This window comes from Myripristis murdjan, chromosome 7 (assembly GCF_902150065.1).
Source record: "Myripristis murdjan chromosome 7, fMyrMur1.1, whole genome shotgun sequence".
NCBI classification, from domain to species: domain Eukaryota; kingdom Metazoa; phylum Chordata; class Actinopteri; order Holocentriformes; family Holocentridae; genus Myripristis; species Myripristis murdjan.
Window position 1 is genome coordinate 22,315,108 of NC_043986.1, and position 20,348 is coordinate 22,335,455.

General features: G+C 41.9%; 2 protein-coding genes across 3 annotated transcripts; one reads left to right on the forward strand and one right to left on the reverse strand.

Annotated features, from left to right (window-relative positions):
* Window positions 1–231: 231 nt before the first annotated feature.
* On the reverse strand, window positions 232–7,149 carry tspy (testis specific protein Y-linked). Of its 2 annotated transcripts, XM_030055970.1 has the most exons (8): window positions 5,766–7,149; window positions 5,542–5,619; window positions 5,326–5,437; window positions 4,133–4,287; window positions 3,007–3,083; window positions 2,731–2,891; window positions 2,358–2,402; window positions 232–2,074 (listed from the first exon to the last, which is right to left on the reverse strand). In XM_030055970.1, exons 1-8 carry the CDS (start codon window positions 6,720–6,722, stop codon window positions 1,896–1,898), a joined length of 1,764 nt encoding a protein of 587 aa, XP_029911830.1. In that variant the 5' UTR covers window positions 6,723–7,149; the 3' UTR covers window positions 232–1,895. The 2 variants fall into 2 exon arrangements, with proteins under 2 accessions (XP_029911830.1, XP_029911831.1); XM_030055971.1 differs by lacking the exon at window positions 2,358–2,402.
* A 1,574-nt stretch (window positions 7,150–8,723) lies between these two features.
* LOC115362732 (uncharacterized) lies at window positions 8,724–19,211 on the forward strand. The gene is made up of 4 exons (XM_030056796.1): window positions 8,724–9,792; window positions 12,395–12,441; window positions 12,639–12,721; window positions 16,735–19,211. Exons 1-4 carry the CDS (start codon window positions 8,948–8,950, stop codon window positions 18,838–18,840), a joined length of 3,081 nt encoding a protein of 1,026 aa, XP_029912656.1. The 5' UTR covers window positions 8,724–8,947; the 3' UTR covers window positions 18,841–19,211.
* The last annotated feature ends 1,137 nt before the right edge of the window (window positions 19,212–20,348 follow it).

Genomic DNA, 20,348 nt, shown 5'->3' on the forward strand with positions numbered 1-20,348 from the left:
CGGATAAAAGCAGCTGCATAGGTGTCCATCCCACGTCTAATTTCACAACACACCTCAACCATGGGATGTGATAATGATCTTAACTGCACTGCCATCTTCTGGCCTTTCTGTACACAAATTCCAGTTGAGTGAGGCACACCCCTGCTGCACAGGAAACTCTCAAGTGCACTGTTGCGCGTTCCTGCCGGTGCTGTTGAAGAGCGCTGGGTGCAAACACAAATGTCCACCAGGTCAAACAACTTGCAATTTTATTATTTCTGAGTCAAGGGGTGGGGGTCTTTTACCTCTAAGCAACCAAAATAAAACAAAGCAAACGAGTAGGTATTTTAAAAACTACAGTGTTCTATAAAATGCAGCACACAAAATATAACTTTCTGATCGTGTTTCTTATGTAAAATTCCAGATTACTTGAGAAATTTATTCATGGTTTAAACAGATCTATTTCCTTATCCAAAAGACTAGGCTGAAATATTATTTACAGGTCATCAATTGCTAAGAAAAGTAAGTAAATACAAATTCTACTTTTGTTACAGTGCATCCCCAACCTGCTGCTCTGAATTTAATCATATATTACTGAGTTTGGAGCCACAGCAAAATATTTCCTCGGAACAGCACAGCCTTGTAATTATTCTTGCTTAATGGCTCATGCGCACAGGCATGTCGCTCTGTGGAAAAAATGTAGAAAAACATAATAAATACCATCTGTTTTAAAAGAAATGAACACAAATCATTAACACAAGACAGGAATACAAACTAAACACAAGAAAATAAAACGTTCCAGGAAGAAAACTCAATGTATTATTCACTTAAAATCTTTGCAAAAAACCTGTCAGCTACATATACCAGGAGCATGTCACAAAATGTATGCATCCACAGAAATAAGTCAAGGTAATTCAAACATAGTCTACCCCGATGAATTTAAACAAACATCGAAGATTGTTACAAACTGTGTTGATGGGGGTAAAGGTTGGTGTGCAGCAATACCAAAGATATGGAAGAAGAAACAAATAAAAGTAGTACATCAAACAATATCTGTTTCTAGTTACTACAGTAGAGTACACCTATCTTATACATAGTTAACAATAATTGGAGGAGGGGAAGGGGAGGGAGGGGCTCACAATCAATACGTTTCTAGCAAATAAAACCACCACCACTGTCATCCCTGAGAATAAAATTTGGTTCAGTACTTAGTGCATCTGAAATGTACTGTCACTGTCTCAATTTAGCTTAAACAAAGAAACTGTTATCACCTATCAATTCAAAAACAGGAAAAGGTTAAAAGGAATACGCCAACATTTTGGGCAAAATACCTTTAGCTAGGCTAACGACTCCTATAGACTTCAAGTCTTTATGCTAAGCTAACACGAAATGTAGCCCATGGCAACCGAACCACTGGACGTACAGATGTGAAAATGGTATCGAACATCTTGTCTCGGTCTGGTTAGGTAGACTGTCCAAAATGTTGGGAGTATTCCTTTAACCTTGAAAGAACCACTAATAATGCCATAGAGGGTTTGATTATTATTTGCTTGGAGAACTTTCAATAAAACAAATTTAATGCCAGCAAGTTATGGCAATCAAATAAAATCTCACCTAAATACAGGCAGGCTGTCATTTTTTTATTGTCCATTAAGAAGACTAACTGTCCTGGTGTTAAGATGCCAAGGAAACTGTTGTAGAAAAAAAAAAAATCAAAAAGTGATTTAGAGTACATTAGAATACACGGTATGGACTGTACAAAATAGAGGGGAAACACGCTGCCTTGGCTTTTTAGTTATTATAGTTAACCCTGATTTAAAATGCTGTTGAGCATTTTAGGTATAAAACAACAACAACAACGAGAACAACAACTGAGCTTCTGTGCATAATAAATGACAAGCACTGGGAGGAAGGATTCAATCTTTGCTCTCGTCCTCTTCATCGACCTCAATATCGTCTTCGTCGTCCTGATCCCTGGCCTTCTGGTCCCTCGATGACTCCTCCTCTTCGTCAACGTACACCTCCTCGTCCTTCTCCCCGAAGGACTCGTCTTCTTCTTCGCCTTCTCCCGCCTCCTGGTCGCTGTCGTCGGAACCTGGAGGGCAAGATTAACGTCACTGAAACTTCAAGGGATCCATTTCGGGTAAGATGATGATGATGATGATGATGATGATGATGATGATGTTTTACCCCATTAAAAAAAAGAAGAAGCCCAGAATGATTTTATTTGGTGTCAAGACTGACGACTAAAACTACAAAATCAAAAAGAGAAACGGCTACAGAAACACAAGCCAAAACAAACTCTCACAAGCCTCCACACTCTCCTCGTTAGTGATAAAGGTGAACTGGCAGCACTGCAGGTGAGGGTGATGTCTTACCGTCAATCACAATTTCTCCATCCTCCTCCTCCTGTGGACTCTCATCTGAGGAGGAGATATTGCCTCTCTATTCAGTTTAGCCTGCATTACTCACACATTTATATTTCAACTACAGTACAAGAGCCATTGTGCTCGCTGCTGACAAGCCCTTAGCCTCTCGATCACGTCATAAAAAACTCCTCATTTCATATATAGAATCTGTTAACAGCTTTCACGGTGAAGTAATTCGCTACCACATGACGTAAAAAGAAATCCTAAGGTGTATTAACACCAGAACAATGCCGAATCACTATCAAGACCAATATTAAGTGTATGTGTATTAGTGAGATTAGTGAGCGTCATGGGATTCAGCTGTCTTTAACATGTTACTGACCTGCGCTCTGTATCCTCTCTTCCTCCTCCTCATCCTCATCTTCCTCCTCCCGGCTGTGGCCCTGTCCAGCCTCCCCCGGCTCCTGGTCATCGTCCGAGTCTGAGATCACCACACACTCATCTCCGTTGCTGTTGTCAGCTGCTCTGGCCCCGCTGGCACTACTGCAGGAAAAGAAAAGCAAACACACACATGTTCATACGTGGTTCAAACATGGCGACACATCACACTCTTTCTGCAGCTCCAGCACAGATGAAGAAGAAGAGGTGGTTGCTGTACCTGCCGTTCTCCCTGGGCTCCCAGAGCGGAGTGAGGTAGTATCTCAGAGGGTCTCTATACAGGTCATCTTTAAGGATCTGAAAATTAACACAACGGTTATTTTCAATACATCAACATGAGTGCAAGCCTAATTTTTTCCAGTTCATGTTTTGGAAAAACTGCCTCCAGCATATTTTGGATAAATTACTTATTTATTGATCACCAAAATTATGGCTGTGAGCACCCACCTGAAACAAATATTGACCCAATAACAGCAGTGCAACATAAACTGGCAATATAAGTTTGATAAATAAATAAACATATCGTTGAATAAATGCACAAAAATCAATGAAACACAGGCCTATCTATGTTTTACTTTGTTTTAACAGATAAAATAACATTTAACAAAACAATTTGGACTTTTTCCTCCTCTAACACACATCTGACACGACTGCAGGGGCAAGTCTAATTTGAGCTAGTGTTGACTGACAATCCATAATGACGCACTTTAATATCAAAATGCTGAACCTCTGCACAAAAAACATGCAGGTTAGCAGGTCTGAATACACTTCACTAGCCTGTCCAATATACATGTAATGTATATTGGACATGCCATTTGGTAGATACTTCTATCAAAAGCAGGGCTCAACATTGAAATTTGAATATTTTCTCCACTTGGATAACAGTTTACAGTTCTATGGTTAAAGGTCAGAATTGTTATTGCCCCAGCAAACAGAAATAAAGGTAAGCATTATTCCATGAACCTACATCACTGCAGAATTTTATAAAGCAGTTTTTAAACAAAGAATTTAAACCATGTTATTGGTGAATGCAACCCAGGCTGAAAAAAAAAAACAAAAAACAGACCTGACCTACTGTTTGTTCTTTTTTAAGCAAAGCCGGGGAAATGCCTGTGCAAGTGCCATGGTAACCGTGGTAACCATGGTGTGAGGAAAGTGTTTCCTCACCTGTTCAAATGTGATTATCCCAACTTCCACACCACCTGGGCTGTCAGCGGGAAACTCTGGCATTCATATTTTTTGCATGTAACCCGTAACCCTGGCAGTGTTAACGCCATGCTCTTTCTGCTGACTTACACACGACGTTGATGTACACGTGTCAAGAGCACAGGGGCGGTCAACCTCACCTGAGCTATATCATCTCGTGCTGGGTTGCTATGGTCGCTGAACCAGCTGAAGAAGGTTTGATAGACCCCCCGCGCCGTCTTCCTGGGCTCGCTGTGGGCCGTCAGGTTCTGTCCACGATGCCACAGGATGGGGTTGGAGAAGGACATGGGAGACCCTGAGACAGCAACAGCAAACACCAGAGCATTAGAAGTCCTGGTCCAAAATGTAAATGGCCACAAAAATTTTAGGCATATTACCGGATTCACCCAGCTTGAGCCTTGATTTACTCTGAGGGAATGAGCTTTTGTACAACATCCCACTAAAGCCTCAAAACACAATCAAAACCGGTGTTTGTCTGTCACACGCTCTCAGTGCTTGCTCAGTCAACAGTTTGAGAAACGAGAAAGTAAATGTCTTTGATCCGACAAAATGCAAATACAGACATCCCACGTGCAACAGGGGACAGTAAGAACAAATTGTGGTTTGAAAAACATCTTTGTGATCAAAGATGTGGCTTTATACTAAAGACTCTGTTGACACATAGGAATATGTTTGTCAACGATACTAACAGGAAATATGCAAATTTCCCCCAGACAGGACATGTTTAGACCTGGCAACTCTTTGTAATATAGGCAAATAAATGTAGAAGGGAAACATCAAGACAAAGATGTCTGGCAGCTCTGACACGAAACTATGATATTAATCGGATAATTTTGTGTTAATCTTGGTTATATTATGGTTAAATATAGAAACTAACTGTAGTTTGGTAGATCAGATTGTTCTTAGAACAATATTTGCAAATACCCCAATATTTTCAACTCAACTACAATGAGATCAATATTGTGATAATACCTACATTATTGCAGAAGAAAATGAGCTGGTTTGTATAATCTATATTGTGTGCTGTATTTGATCTAATTGGATAATTTAATGTGATATTTTGGTCACTTGGTTGGCACCTATTGCCCTCCTGACTGGCCAGCAAGGCACCCCTGGTCCTTCTCGAGCGTTCCTCTCTTTTTCCCTATTATCTGTGGGATTTTCTGAGGAGCTTATTCTGCCTGATATGAGGATTTACTCAGTGGGTGTTGTCCTGTTTTGTTTGTTGTAAACATGTGGGCCTGTAAAGCCTTTTGAGACAGTAAACAGTGATTTGGGGCTCTAAATAAACTTGAACGTACCCTGAAATTAAACTCGACAGACTTATTCTCACCTCCCATGCCAAGGTGGAGCTCCTTCATGATGATGTTGTTCTGGAAGTACGGGTTCCGTCTGAAGTGGAAGCGGATCCTGTAGCCCAGTTTGTTATTCTTGAAAGACTCAATCTGGGAAAGACATAAGGTTGTTTTGTTGTTTGTTTGTATTTTTGCAACCAGGAATGCAAAATAATTAGATTTTATTCAGAGTAAAACAGCACTTTTTTTTTTACCTCAAGGTCGATCATATAACTGAGAGCATCTTCATCAGTCTCATCGATGTGTGCTGACAGATGAGGGTGATTCAGCAGCTTGTCAAACCGGAGTCAAGAACAAACAAAAATGTCTCTTTCATTGCTTCACTCACTCAAACAGAAAAGAGGGGGAGGGAGAAAGCAAGAGAGAGAGAGACAGGGAGAGAGTGAGAGAGAGAATTCATCATTTAATTTAAGGATACTGCAGTGACCCAGAAGCCAGGAATGGATTGTGTGATGGAGCTGCGCTGGTCCAGATGTGGGCGCCGCTGACGATTCATCTTCAGCTCCAGTCGTTGGTGCAGCCGGGCGCTCTTTTTCTCCAGAGCTTCCAGCCTCATCTGGACCTGTGCGAGAAGAGCCACCGACTGTCGGATCTCCGGGGCCATCTTAACAGAGACTATGGCACACTCCCCGTCATCGTTGTCCTCATTGTCAGATGGAAAAGATGAGCTCGGCGTGGAGGAAGATCCAGGTATGGAATCGTCTCCATCATCTGCATCTGGGATGTCCTCTGCATCTTCTCTGTCAACGCTGTGCACTGATGTGGAGCTGTCTGCTGCAGCTGCCTGCGTTTTAGTCTCCTTTGAAGAGTCGTGCCCACCACGTTGTTTGAGTTTACTCCCCCGTTTCTCCTGTTGAGCTCTTTCAGATGAGCAAGGAGTCTCTTCACTGTCTTCCCCATCTCCCCCTGTTAGACTGGCAAGTGCCTCAGCAGCTGCTATGGCTGCTGAATCGGATTGGTCCAGCTTAGTTGAGGGGCGATACTCTCCTCCAGCATCTTTCTGGATATCCACTTTTGCGTCACCAGATCTCTGTGTGTCTGAGGACTGTGGTTTTTCAGTGTCGCTGGCATCATGACTACCAGCCTTGGCTGAGCTGCTGATAGGCGCGACGGCTGCGCTATCAGAGCCCCGCTCAGTGTGCACAACAGCTGCGCTTACCTCGCTTTCTTTCGCCTGGCTTTGGACCAAAGCATTGTCTTTGCTCTCAGCTTCACTGTCTTTGCAGCTTTCTGAGGTCGAAAGCGTTTCATTTGAAGCGTCACTTACTTTGGTAGACTTGGTGGGAATCACGCTACTTTCCTCCTGGTCGGGTGACGGGCATCGCTTCCTCGACGCAGAGTCAGCGGACTGTTTGCAGTCCGTCAATTCACTCATGCTAGCTAGCTAGCCAGAACAGCTAACTGGCTATGCAGCCAGCTAGCTTGACTAAACAAACTTAACAAAAACAGAGTATACGCGACTTAGCTAGTTAGTTTACCACCGCGATTTTGTCCGTCAGATTGCAGTATGCATGTTTTAATCAAACAAGTACAGGAAGTACCTCTCCTTATTTTTCCGCGGCCTTGCGTGACAATTAGCAGGCTTTAGCTAACGTTAGCTAATGGTACCCAGCTGGTCGTATGGAGGCTGGATCTCATTTTCCCGGACAATAGCTCCAAGAAGAGAGTCTGCAGAGAGAGCCAAAGAAATAAACGCGGTGTGCTGCACGGCCGATCCACCGATCATCTATAATCGTTAATATTTGTTCATATTTGCCCTCTCCCTTTAGCTTACTATTCGTGCTGCGACGTGATAGAAAAACATTTCTGTGATTGGCCGCAGCACGCCGCGCTAAAAGCTCTCCACCAATCATGCACAAGGGTTTGTTTACATGCATCAATGCGATCAGAGTGGGGACAACTGCGCAGCGAGCAACTGCAACTCATGATGGATGTAATGACCAGATCATTGAAGAGTTAGAGAGGAACACAAGCGCCACGCCGCTGGGTTCACCAAGCACTGTCAGGAAATGTTACAGTGCAAAGCAATGTTAATGTAACTGTAACAGAGCGAGGGACACGAGCCGCGTTAGAGCTGGGCGTTGGCATCGGGTCGTGCTTTGTGCGCCGCCAGAGGCCTTCCTGTTATATTAGATAATATCTTCAATAAGATCATCAAAAACGCAGGAGCATGATCCACCACACGCAGCCTAAGCAGCAGTCAATCCCAGGCCGTTTACAGCTTATATCACATGCTCACAATCTGCGTTTTTTCCTCTCACGCCCACGGTGTTATTTTGTCTACTTTTGCACAACGTTTTTAAAGTTTGTCTGGGTCTTTAAATAAATTGGTTTGGTGACCTGCGCCCATGGCCGTGTCACTTCAGCACCACAGTGTTTGGACAGAGACACCACCGACATAAAATCCGCCAAGCATGTGCTTAACATTTATAATACCATAAAAATAACTGGCACACACACACCAAGACCTATCAGATGTCTTTTTCCTGTCGTGTGATGTTTTCCTCGACTTTCCGTGGTGTCATCTTTATGATGTTATATATATCACATGTTATATATGTGTGTAATGTTAGGTACCCCACATAGTGTTTTTCTTCGGGCATGGAGACATTTTAAGAGATGAGTGAGATTAAATAAATCCCCTGATTAGTAAGGCTATGTATAAAAACATCCAATGCACTTGGCGCTGTCTTCGTAGTCCCTCTGGTAGTAGGTGAGATTAAAGGCAGAGTATTGGGTAACTAGATCCTTTTCATCAGAGGGGGCTAAGGTCTCATGACTGGGCATAAACAGACAGTAGATACAAACGGGGGGTAGAGAGTCAGAGGCTGGAAAGTCATTTGCCAGGGTTTGTTTATGGGCTGGGAATTAAAGTTGAATGTAAGCATAAAGCCTACATATGGTCCAAATCAAAACATTATTAGGGGTGATAAAAGGAGATGCATGCTTTTGGCACAACCTGTTGAGAGGTGTTTGTCCATGACACAGCCTCATGGTGATGAAATATGCGATCCTAAAATAACATTAATGTAGGCTGATAGTATCTGTCTGATAAGGCAAGACATCTGCAGAGCTTACTAAAACTATTTGGAGGCTGCTCCAAAACAAACTTAGATGGGAGTTTAAATACTAAGACAATATTCCAAAGGGCTCGTCGGTCCTACAATAGATGTTTTATAGCCTATCCCATGTCAGCAGATGTAAAATTGGAGTGGGCGTGTTGCCTGCCTGAACCAAACGAAACAAGGGGGTGCCGCAGGATTATACCAATTTGACAAAAACAAATTTGGGGCACTGAATGCCGATAGGTCACAGCTAAAATTAGTGGCTGTTCCTTCCATAACAGCAGCCAAACTGCGGTGCACAGTAAAGTCATGTAAACCAGAGGGGCAGATTGTTACATGGGCTGGCGATAAACTTTTCCCGTGGGTGACATTTAACGCTGCACGTTGGCCGAGGGGACTGCGCGCAACGCAGGGGCAGCGCTGGATCCACACAGGGCACTACTGCGTAAACCTTCAATACATGTGGTTGTATTTTGGAGACGCCATATGTACTCTTTTCAGCGCACAGCTTATTCCAGAGTGAACAACTGTAGAAATGTCGTTCTTAACCATACCGAGTCAAGAGGGTTATTTCGTGGCGATTAAATCGGGAAAGTCAGCCGGTGAGGCAGAGTGCAAGTCTCCCGTGGATGATGAAGATGATGATGACACCGAGGACGTCCATCTCATCCCAAGATGCTCCCCGGTGCCCAGAAAGCGAGGCCAGTCCATCTTTGATGAGACTGCCGAGTACATGCGGATCCACTCGGCGTTGCCTGCCGCCAGGAGGAGAGTTTCATTTGCCGATACAACAGGTGGGGATCTGGTCGATGTGAAGGAATTTGTCGCCTTCGATTCGGACGAGGAAGAGGATAGCGCAAGGTGGGAGGAAGAGGAGGCTCGGTATCGACATCCAGTGCGAGAACCGACCTATAACATAAACCCAGAGTTTCCCATGCCCACCGGCAGTGCCCTGACGCAGGCTGTGCAGGCTAATAAAGCAGAGGTTGAGCTGCTGTCCCCGGTGGAGGACGAGCCACTCGCCTTCAGCGGGATCATTCGAGTCCTGAACATCTCTTTCCACAAAGCAGTGTATATCAGATCAACCATGGACAGCTGGGCTACCTATTTTGATTACCCAGCTGAATATGTCCAGGGATCTCACGATGGGGCCACTGATAAGTTTTCCTTCAAGTTGTCTTTTGCACCACCTTATAACACACACGGTTCACGCATTGAGTTTGTCGTTCGCTATGAAACCTCTGATGGTGATTACTGGGCTAATAACTCAGGTATGAATTATGTGGTGACTCTCCTCCTGTCCTATGAAGATGATTTGGCTCAAAGCAAGACTGAAGTGCAAGACATAAGAGGTATCCTGAAACCTCCAAAAGATTACAGGTAAATCTCCTGTCCTGAGTGCATCTCAGTGTCACACAGAGAACATTAATTTTGGGACAGGACAATATTCAGGGCCCTCTGACCATCAGAGAAGAGCAATTATCAAAAATCAAAGAAATCTTGCAAACCACATGCCAAATTAAGCTTCTCAAAGAGAGGCCCCCTAAATTGGCTGCCTTAGAATAAGTGTAATGGCAGTATAGGGTGCACACTGGCTGTCTACTCATAAGGAGTTGGTTGTCAAAAAAAATCAGAAAAGCATTGATTTTGGGGTTGTGCTGCAGCCAAACACCTCTTAGAGCTCTTCACAACCTGTTGAGGCCAAGTTGTGACTTGACTGGGTAAAATGGGCATTCAGGTTTATTCAGTTCTGCCTTGAGACTGCCCTTGGCACAGTAAGAATCCAATTCAAGCAAAGCAGGTTGTTAATAACCACAGCCACACATTCTGTTGCATAATAGGCACACAGGAAGAATGTCGAAGTTGCCAGGTTCAGTGTTCATAAAGTTTGTTTAGAACAAAATGCCATGGATTATATGAGATGGACTGAATATTTTTTGTAGGCTGGTGTTCACAGCTTTTGCAGCTTGGGTGGGGAGACATGTTTTGGAGAGAGAACACGCCCCCCTCAGAATGCCAAACATCCAGTGGTGTGCGAGGGCAATCAAAATAGGCAAAGGGCAGGTGTCATTTTCAGCTCTGGCGTTTCCCTGCACTAAGATTTACCTCTGACCTTTTCTATCGAGGCACAGAAGAACCAAGGCTTACATCAGAGCAATCCAATGTCAGTGTAATAGATTGGCTCTGTTCCCTTGTGTATTCTGAGTCTGGCACATACACCCATTTGCTTCCTCCTTCACTGCATTAATGTCAGTTAATAGCTGAGATGAAGTTTTAAATGCAGAATTTATTGTTGCATTAACATGAAAGCGCAGGATGACGTTTGGCAATGTATAGAGACACAGGCAGAGGACATACCGTGCCAAAATGTCCCTCGAGCTGCAGGACCCATTAAAGGATATAAACTGACCAAGCTGTCATGTGCCATAGGTCTTTGGAAACACAAAGGGGCCAGATGGGGTGTTAAGAAATGGGTAAGCCACTAATTAAAATGGGAAGTCTGGGGAGCGGAGACCCTACACACACTACCACCACAGTGACCATACAAGATGTATAGGGGATTAAATGTTATTTTGGTCACTTGAATTTTACATGATTACATTGGTAAGAATTTTTTGAGAACAGGCAATAGTGTGTGTAAAACTCCCAGGTAACAAAACATTAAAAATACTATATTAGTCCCTCCGAGACATGGCTCCAATTTTTGATTTGAAGTTCTGTTAGTTTAGCCCAAATGTATCCACCTCAGGTAAACATATAGATATTTCTATTGATACTGAATAAACAGTCTGTTTTCTTCCTAAACTCACTGTAGCTGAGCTCTACACTGTCATCTGCCTCAGTCACTGAGGCAGACATTTGCAGTGAGACTGGTAGGCTTTTATTTCTTCTTCTTCTTCTCCTACTTCTAGCTTGACATTATGTATGAAACCCTCAAATGCAACTTATGACTTTTATGCCTTCTTTTTTCTAAAATCAAGGATCCATTTTAACAAAAAATTACTGCAGATTTCTCTTGGTAGTGCTTGTTATTATTGAGGATTCCAAGCTGGCGCTGATTAAGCAAAATCACATTATGGACATATCAACAGTTCAGGGGTGGGTCTTAGTGAAACATTATTTATACCATCACCATAAGATTACTGTCATCTCTCTGTCAGATTTGAGAAGACATCTGCCCCACTGACACCAAAGTGAAGTGCAGTAAACATAGTCAGCATAAAGAGCAGGGCAGTTTTTTCCACACTATTTGTGTAGCTCTTGTCACATGTTCCTCACACTTCTTGACCTTCATTCAAGCTGGCATCCTTCAGCAGACTCCTGCCAATGATCCGTCTCCCCTCTTGCATGACAGTAAATTCTCCTGCAGTTTCTAGGCAGCTTCATGCTTGTGAAGATACTTTCAGAAGAGATCGGGTTAAGTTTTACCAGCCAAGGTGGTTTTGAGCTACCTGCTTAGCAGTTCAGAAACAGATCAGTATTGTATTAATAGGTCAAATCAACAGCTAAAGGGCTACAAGTTGAATTGCATCAGTAAACAATAACCCTAACTGCAAAAAACAAACAAACAAAAAAAAAACAGTGACAAGAGCTGAAAATGGTGCACAGCCACCCATGTCTTCAACCATAGCTGCACCCTTATATGCATGAATTCCTGTTTTAGAAACATTTCCATCTTTGGACCCAAACTGCGCTCCATTCTTTGCAAACAGAGCCACTGACTCATCTTTGCAGCTGTTTTGGAAGTTGCCTGATGTAGTCCAACTTCCTGAATAAACTGGAATAGGATGTAGCTAATAATCCATGGTAGCCATCGTTATTATGTGCGCACAAGATCTTTCCTTGAGGTTTTAGATAAGTCCTGTGAAATACATAAACATTAAACTATAGAGACATTTTGCTGTGTGTTTTGGAGAATGTACATTAGGCAGGCTTTGCCCCTTTTGTTTGTCTCATAACCACAGTCTTCCCTCTCTTTCAGTCTGGATGATGATTACGACTATGAGGATGAGCCAGACAGGGATGGAGGTACAATTATGCTGTCATGCAGTATCATTAACAGAAATGTGTATCACTACTTGAGAGCGTGCATTTAAAAAATGTCATTTAAAAATCATAAATGCAGGTAATTTAAGCAATTCTCTGGTATGAAGCAAAGTTATTGCTGTTTCTCAGTATAGACAAATCATCCTCTCATAGCGTATTTATCCTTTTCACTTTTGCAGAAGATCCAGGGACGTCCAAGTCACAACCTCTTCGACCTACACCTGTCTGCCCAGTCATTGTGCAGCCAGAGATCGACTTAGAGGTAAGGATAAAATATGAAGACTGGGAGAGAAGGGATTTTCTACCAACAGAATCATAAATCATAAGATAACAGAGGTATCTACTGGGTAGAGGTGGCTATCATTACTCGAACTTGAACTTGGATCACTCGGGAAATCAATTTTCTTTGAACTTTCTCTGATGTGGAAAAGTTGAAAAAAGTCTTTAATTTTTGGAATGGAATAGCATGTTGGCTTACTTGCCAGCAACAGATGCACATTTAGCAAATTACTAGTTGGATTATATCCAAATGATCTTGATTTGCATGCAGTTATACAATCACATTTAACAGGTAAGCAGAACAAGTGCTTTATCCCTTTATGCAAGCAAGCCACGTGTGTGATAAAACATAACAAACATTTCTTTTCACCATTTATAACTCCAAAGAAACTTCTAATTTTCATCACTGGCTTGGTTGTTTATATTGTCCACAGCTCATTGAAGCTTCGGCAAAAACTTAGGTAATGTCTCACTCCCCACTGCTACCACACGAGTCTTGCACTGTCAGCTTCATATTGTATTCGCACCAGCATGCATGGTGTTCTTGTTCCATCTTCTCTTTCTTGTCCTATGTCATGGGCCATTTCACTTGAATTCATGGCCTTTAAATGATTCAAGTGACAAACATCATTTACACCCTGTCTAATCCATTGCATTTGCTCATAAACTGAGTATAGAAGTAGAGCCCACACTTAAAGGTGCTATGGTCAAAGTGGTGGTGTTTTATTTAACAGAATTTTGCTCAGTTATTTTGATTCGACTTAAAGGACCATACCAGTGATTTTTAATGTGTTGAATTTTGCAAATCATGTGCGGCTACTAAAGATTTCACAACATATAATCAAAGTCCCTCAGTTTTCAAATATGAATTTTTAGTTGAGACACTCACCTTATAATGTTGTGCTTCTGTGGCTAACAAAGTCATCACCATTCATAAACCACAGGACTGATAATTTGTTGTGTAAAACAAATATTTCCCTGATACTGTTTTCTCTGGTGGAGGGACTGTTTCAATCCGCCCAATTTCACATCATCAAAACACAACAGTGCTGCTGCTTTTAGGAAAACTAACGTGGACGACTTCATTACAGTGATGGAACATTGGCATGAAGAAAGTTTGAAGTCTCCAAAAATGAATTTCATATTGTAGTGGAATAAATGAAAACCAATGGCTGGATAAACAGAAGGAAAAATGATGTGACTGCTTGCTGTGGGAAAAGATCAGCAGAAATGTGAAGTTTATACATTTTGGCAATTTTCCACTAAACATTCAGAATCACTGGTGCGGTCCTTTAATGGCTCTGGAACAAAGGCAGCCATTTTGTGTCCATTATGTTTCACAGTGACTCACTTTAAATGTGCCTCCAAAATTTGTTGTGCCAACAGAACACTGGCTGATTTCAGACTTTTCCCATGATTTGTCTGTTGGCATCTCAACTAGTGACTATACATTCATTTAATAAGAGTTTTGCCACAGTCCCAATCTTGTAATTGCAAAAACATTTGTTTCGGACTTGCACTCAGTTGTCCAACTCCTTTGAGAAGCACCCACCTTCTTCCACCTTGACCCCAGCACATGAAGCAAGCTTGCATGTGGCATTGCCATGTGTAAACACTAACTTCCAATGTAGCACTGATAACTTAGTGCTTAAATCAAAGCTTTAGCTTACTAAAGAAATGGTAAACTATGATACTTTAAAGTGTAAAAGGTTTTGTAATGTTCTATTGTTTTGTAATGAGGGGGTGGGAGAGTGAACTGTTAACCTGCTTTAAACTGGGATTACCAGTGGCTGGTATTAGCATTTTGGCAACCAGAGATGATTTTGGATTGGATCCATACATAAATCACATCAAACTGGAAGAAAAAAAATCAGAAGTAGGCAGAAGTTACAGTTGGTGTGCATAAATTTGGTTACACTGCTTCAGACAGACAGCTACTGTTAGGCATGAGCATTCTTATGGCTCACTAGGAGCATGCGGTCAGGGTTTTAAACTAATATCTGATTGACACTTTAGAACTATATATTTATGTTAGGCCTATACCTATCAGGCTTGTCTATATGTTTCTTTGTCCACATGAGTATTGATCATCACACAAAGCAATATTTCACTGTTAGAGCATTACATTTTAAGTTTACATTTATTTTTTTCTCAATTTTTGTTGAATGTAGCTTTAGAAAACAATGTAAAACTTCATTATTCCTAATGAAATGATTTTTTTATCCATGTTTAAGGTAAGCTTTTTGATGTGAAACTACATTATTACAACTTCAGCTAGCCAGTATCCACAAATTAATTGCTGAACTTTCACTCATTTGCAAAATTTTGGGTTCCCCTTTAACATGGTACATGTAATAACATAATAAATGCATTACTTCATGCATTAATACCTCTTGAATCATCAGGAATGAATACAAGTTTAGAGTTTTTCATTCATGATCTGCGTGAACAACACATTAAAAAAGGATTAGCTAAGGTAAGTTCATCATCATGAATTATGATTTATTAAGCCTGATCATGATGTATTCTGTCTTTGCAGCACTGAGCAAACATGAAATCATAATTATGAAGCAGTCATTCATGGGTTCATCATGTTTGTGACCCTTTGACCATTTGATCTTCATTATTTATCATGACATCGATGAACATTATCAACATATTTATATTTTTTATATTTATATTGTTATTATTACCTGATAACATAATAGACAATGAAGATCAGATTGTTCACCGCTTTATTTTAAGGGCATGATGAACATGATGAACTCATGAATAACTGATTCTTACTTAATTTTTATTTCATTTTTGCTCTGTGTTGCAGAGAAAGAATACATAATGATCATGCTGATATATTTACCTCAGTTAATGCTTTAATTAGTGTGTTGCTCATGCATGAGGTCATGAGCAAAAAACTTTGAACTTGTGTTGGGTCCTGATGATTCATGACGTATTAATTAATGCATGAACTAATGTATTGTCATGCATGAATTCATGTCATTTCATGTACCCTTACCATAAAGTGTTACTGCCTTTTCTTTTTCCTCTGAGACTTACACAAAGTTCTCTGTTCTGTCAAAGTGAGACAATCTGCCAGCAGAGTATGCAGCATGAAGAATTGGGAGGCATGAAATTCCAATTAAAGGAAAAATGCAGCATTCAAATTTATACATACAACTTGTTTCATTTGTGGTAAACTGTGTCAGAAGAATCTTTTGCATCATTTAACATCATATTGTACTCAAAATTAAAAATTTTTGGTTGTATGTATTCCTTTTTCTTTCCTTTCCTTCCTTTTTGTCTACAAAGCTGATTTCAAGTCCCTTCAATGTTTCAGAGGGATTTTAGGCTGGGCTCTGACAACAAGAATAGCATATGTGATTCTTCCAGGGATGGTATTAGCTTACAATTCCTGATGTTAAAAGAAGCCCACTCCTCCGTCTGTATATGGAAATACATCAAGTACAATTTCTGTGGAGCTGCACCAGTAAAATACTTAAGTTAGCTGCTGTTTGTTCTCTGTAAAGTCCTTTGAGACACACTTGGTGATGAAGAGCTATAGAAAAAAGCTTGATTTAACTTGACTTAAGAAAAATGTATTGACAAATTTGTTCTTCCTTCTTGGATGCAGTCCAATTGCATGGCCTCCTGTTTACTGAAAGTATCTTTCATTTACCTTAGACTGCTGTACCACAGAGAACCCATCGCTTTACAGCGTTTTGTATTCATGTCAAGGGAAGTCAGAGCATTAGAATGTACATTTTTGCCAGCATTTTTTTGTGTAAAAATGTTGGCTAATCCCATCACACTGCTCTTGTTTTGTTTGCATTTCCCCACAGTTACACTGTCAGCATGGAATCCATTTCACAGAAAAGCATTAGTATGCAGTAAAATGCTTTTCCTCTATCTGTCTGCAATGTTAATGGGAAATACAAATCTTTCCCTTTGTTTTGAAAGTCTCCTGGCTGTCACTGCTGTCTCCCCATTTTCCTTTTACAGATTGCACATCACCCATCTGGTCCCCCAGTCCCATTCAACCAAGAGCCTCCATCTGTTGATGGTACACTGTCCACTCCCACTGTATCCCCAGGTGAACAATTCCCTCGCATGTCTTCCGAAACTGCATCACAAACTTATGACGAAGAGTTATCTTTTATACTTCAAGCCAGCGAACCAGTCCAGCCATGTGAGTCACAGCCTTCAACCAGACTCCACTGTGAATTAGGCTACCAAATCTCCGAGCAACCCAAAGAATGCAGTGTCTCCACATTGCTGCCTGCCTCATCCCCTTCCCCATCACACCCACTGATAACTTGCACAAGCTCAGCCACAGAGGATGAAGAGAAAGAGAAAGGAGGTTCCAGACTCAGTGACCCTGAACATGTCGCTGTTCCTAACCCATCTATTACTGAGCTCCAAGCCAATACACATTTAGATAGCAATACTGCCGAGCAGAGCTTATTTCCAGCAACCTCAGAATTTACAAAGATGGAGGTGGAGCAGGTTTCAGTGGAAGAGAAAAGAAAAGATCTTAAGCAAGAAGTAAAAGATACAGTTCAAGAGGAAGGACTCAGCTTAGCAACCATGACCCAGGAGCCACTTGATTACAAAATAAATCCCACTGAGGAATTTTCTGAACCAGACCTCTATGAGTGCAAAACTAAAAATAGCTCGCAAAGAGAGACTTCCTCCGGAGGTCCAGCTCCTTTCGAGAATAAGATTGATGACGGTGAGACTGATCCTGGAGCCCCCAAAAATGAAGAGGGAGCCTTCCAGACAGACTCAAAAGTAGCATTATGTATGCCGCAGGCCTTTGGAGAGGAAGTTGGTATTCCTGACACTTTCTTTCCATTAAATACTATCACACCGCCCACTGCCACTGTGATTCCGGGTGAACAATCACCCCATGTGTCTTCCAAAACCCAATCCCAAGCCAGTGATGTAGAATCCTTTATTGCATCCCAATGCAACAAACCTCTTGAGACAACTCTGCCATCTCTGGTGGAAATAGCAATGGGCTCGAGCGAAGAATATGCAAGATTTAAGAAAGAGGAATGCAAAAACACAGATAGAGAGAAGGAGCTAGACTTTTACAGCCAAGACGCCAAGAAGCCACTCACAATCCCAAGTATCCCCTCAGAAGATCGTACAGAGACAAGCCCACAAACAGAAATGTCTTTTTTCTCCACTGAGGCATCTGAGAAACAGGCTTTACTGCATGACACTGATGTTGCGTCTCTAGAGAGTGGAGAGGAAGTCCTGCAAACAAAGGCAAGACTGGACATCTCTGACATCATCGAAGACGACGTCCCTACTAATGAGAACACGAAGAAGGAGGAAGACTCCGTTCAAATCCAAGAATCCTCTACCCACCTCACAGGTCTCTCAGTAAGTCCTGAAGAGTGTAGCTCACAGAATGAAATGTTTGCAGTACTGCCATCTTTTCCTGAGGAGACCACAACACAGACATTGCTGGATGACTCTGCTACCGGATGCACAGAGAAAGGTATGGATGACCTGTGGACAGAGACCAGGCAAGGATCAGATAGGTCCCACACTGGTGGAGAGGACATGGCTTGTTCTGTGGCTCCATGTTCGTGGCCACCAACCGCAGAGACTAAAATTAGGCTAGTTGGAGAGGACAGACCGACCCACAGCCTAGCCAGTCAAACTAGTCCTGAGGTGCTTGCTGACTATGTGTCTTTTCCCAGCGTGACTTCTCAGGACTCCAAGTTTCCTGTGGTAGAGAGTCAGGGTTCTGCTGGAGCGAAAGGTGAAGCTGCGCCATCACCTGCCCTCACAGGAAACGCCTCTGTGATTACAGGTGTCACCGAGGTGAGCCAGAACGTAGCTCTTAATTCTGTCCCGGTCAGAGAGGAGCAGGAAGACTCTCTCCAGGTTTCCCCTGCCGCGTTATTAGAGAATCTACCAAACACCTTGTCAGAGGTTGCCAACCCGTCAGGGCCCCCGTCTGAGCGTGCTGTGGGCGGGAATCTGATGCCATCCATCGTCTTCCTGAGCGCAGTCATCCTTCTCTGTGTGCTGTTGCAGGAACACAATGCCCTCTTCTTCATCGGACTATTTTTCATCTTGTCTCTGTTTTAGATTATGTCAGAGTAGCTCCTTCTCCTAAACTGATCTCTGTTCAGTCCAGTTAAGTGCCTCTTCATGATTCCAAAATAAGCAAACCAGTCAGAAGCACATGTGGTTGCTGTTGTAGTTGTTGTTGCTGCTGCTGTTTTGGGCGTCCCTGTGTGATTGTAGATCTTTGTACATTTTCATCAAAAGACAAAAGATATGGGGCTTCCTTTGTGAATATTTCCACACAATGTCCAAGGGGAAAGTAATTGGTAAGATTTACAGTGTAATGATGTATTTCATGCCTTCAGTTAAACACTTTATTCAGACGATTAAAAATATTGTAAGAAAAAAAAAAAAAGCATGAAATTCTGGAGAAATTGATTAACTGGCCCACTGCTGAAACACAGTTAAAATAATGTCATAAATGTTGCTTTGTAATTACTTTCTTGTAATGTGAAGATGCTGTACCTGATTCATATTCCTATGCACTCACTTTGTACTACGTTGTAATAGATATTTTTGTAGCTCGTATAGATAAGGTTATGAGAATAGCTGAATTCTCACCACGCTGCCATAGATTTACAATATTTATTTCACTTTCGTCAACTCCATGTGTTAATTATTAGTCATCAGTGAAAAACAAAATCAACTCCATAGCAGAACACTCTGAAATGCCACACTTTCTCAATAATCTCAATAATAATTTTGGACAGTAAAGCTTGACTGCGCACAGTATCAGTCTTGTGGTTGAAAATGATGACTTTATGACCTTCAGTAGTAGCCTGAATATTAGTTTTGAAATGGGTCCCATTCAAGAGGAGAAAACTGCCCTACATACGCATAGGCCAGTGATATTTATCATTACAGAATACCTGCCTCCTAGCTCCTGCACCTTTCTTTTAATAGACCTTGAGACTGTTCATGTTGTGGTAGTTAACCCACACTGTTGTTGCACAACACCTCTGTGACGCTGTTTTGACAACCTCACAATGGACTGAACCACTGTATGACACGTTTGAAGTTATCAAAGTTTTTTCAGAGTGTTGCCATAAAATATGGTCTTATTCTCTGAAGCTCAGTGTCTGCCCTTTTTCTTTCTTTCTTTCTTTCTTTCTTTCTTTCTTTCTTTCTTTTATCTTTACCTTGAGACGTGTGAGCAATAGCTACATGCACAACACTGCCACTGCAATGGAAATTTTGTAACTAAAGATTGACACACCACTAAAATATCATCAGAGGTTTTACCCCGTACCACCCCGGCTCCTGGAGCATGCTCAGCTTTGCATCAAGTGGAAATACACAGAGGCAACATGAGCCACAGATATAAGCCAAAGGTCATGCATTGCACTGAAGTCATGGTGTCATACTACCGGCCGGAGCGCAGAGTGACCATTGTAAGCCAAGATCAGTGTTTGAAGGCTGACAATTCCCAGGGATCCCTCCTCAGATGCTGTTTAGCTGACTGATGAGACGTCATAGACTATTTATGATCATACCCTTTTGGAAGGCTGACCCACCCTGTACAGTACACA

Coding starts and splice junctions, on each gene's coding strand:
- tspy (XM_030055970.1), bottom strand. CDS start 6,722: ATGAGTGAATTGACGGACTGCAAACAGTCCGCTGACTCTGCGTCGAGG. Junction 5,438..5,541: donor GTTATATGATCGACCTTGAG/GTAAAAAAAAAA, acceptor TGTCTTTCCCAG/ATTGAGTCTTTCAAGAATAA. Junction 3,084..4,132: donor CACGAGATGATATAGCTCAG/GTGAGGTTGACC, acceptor GTTAATTTTCAG/ATCCTTAAAGATGACCTGTA.
- LOC115362732 (XM_030056796.1), top strand. CDS start 8,948: ATGTCGTTCTTAACCATACCGAGTCAAGAGGGTTATTTCGTGGCGATT. Junction 9,793..12,394: donor AAACCTCCAAAAGATTACAG/GTAAATCTCCTG, acceptor CCTCTCTTTCAG/TCTGGATGATGATTACGACT. Junction 12,722..16,734: donor AGCCAGAGATCGACTTAGAG/GTAAGGATAAAA, acceptor TTCCTTTTACAG/ATTGCACATCACCCATCTGG.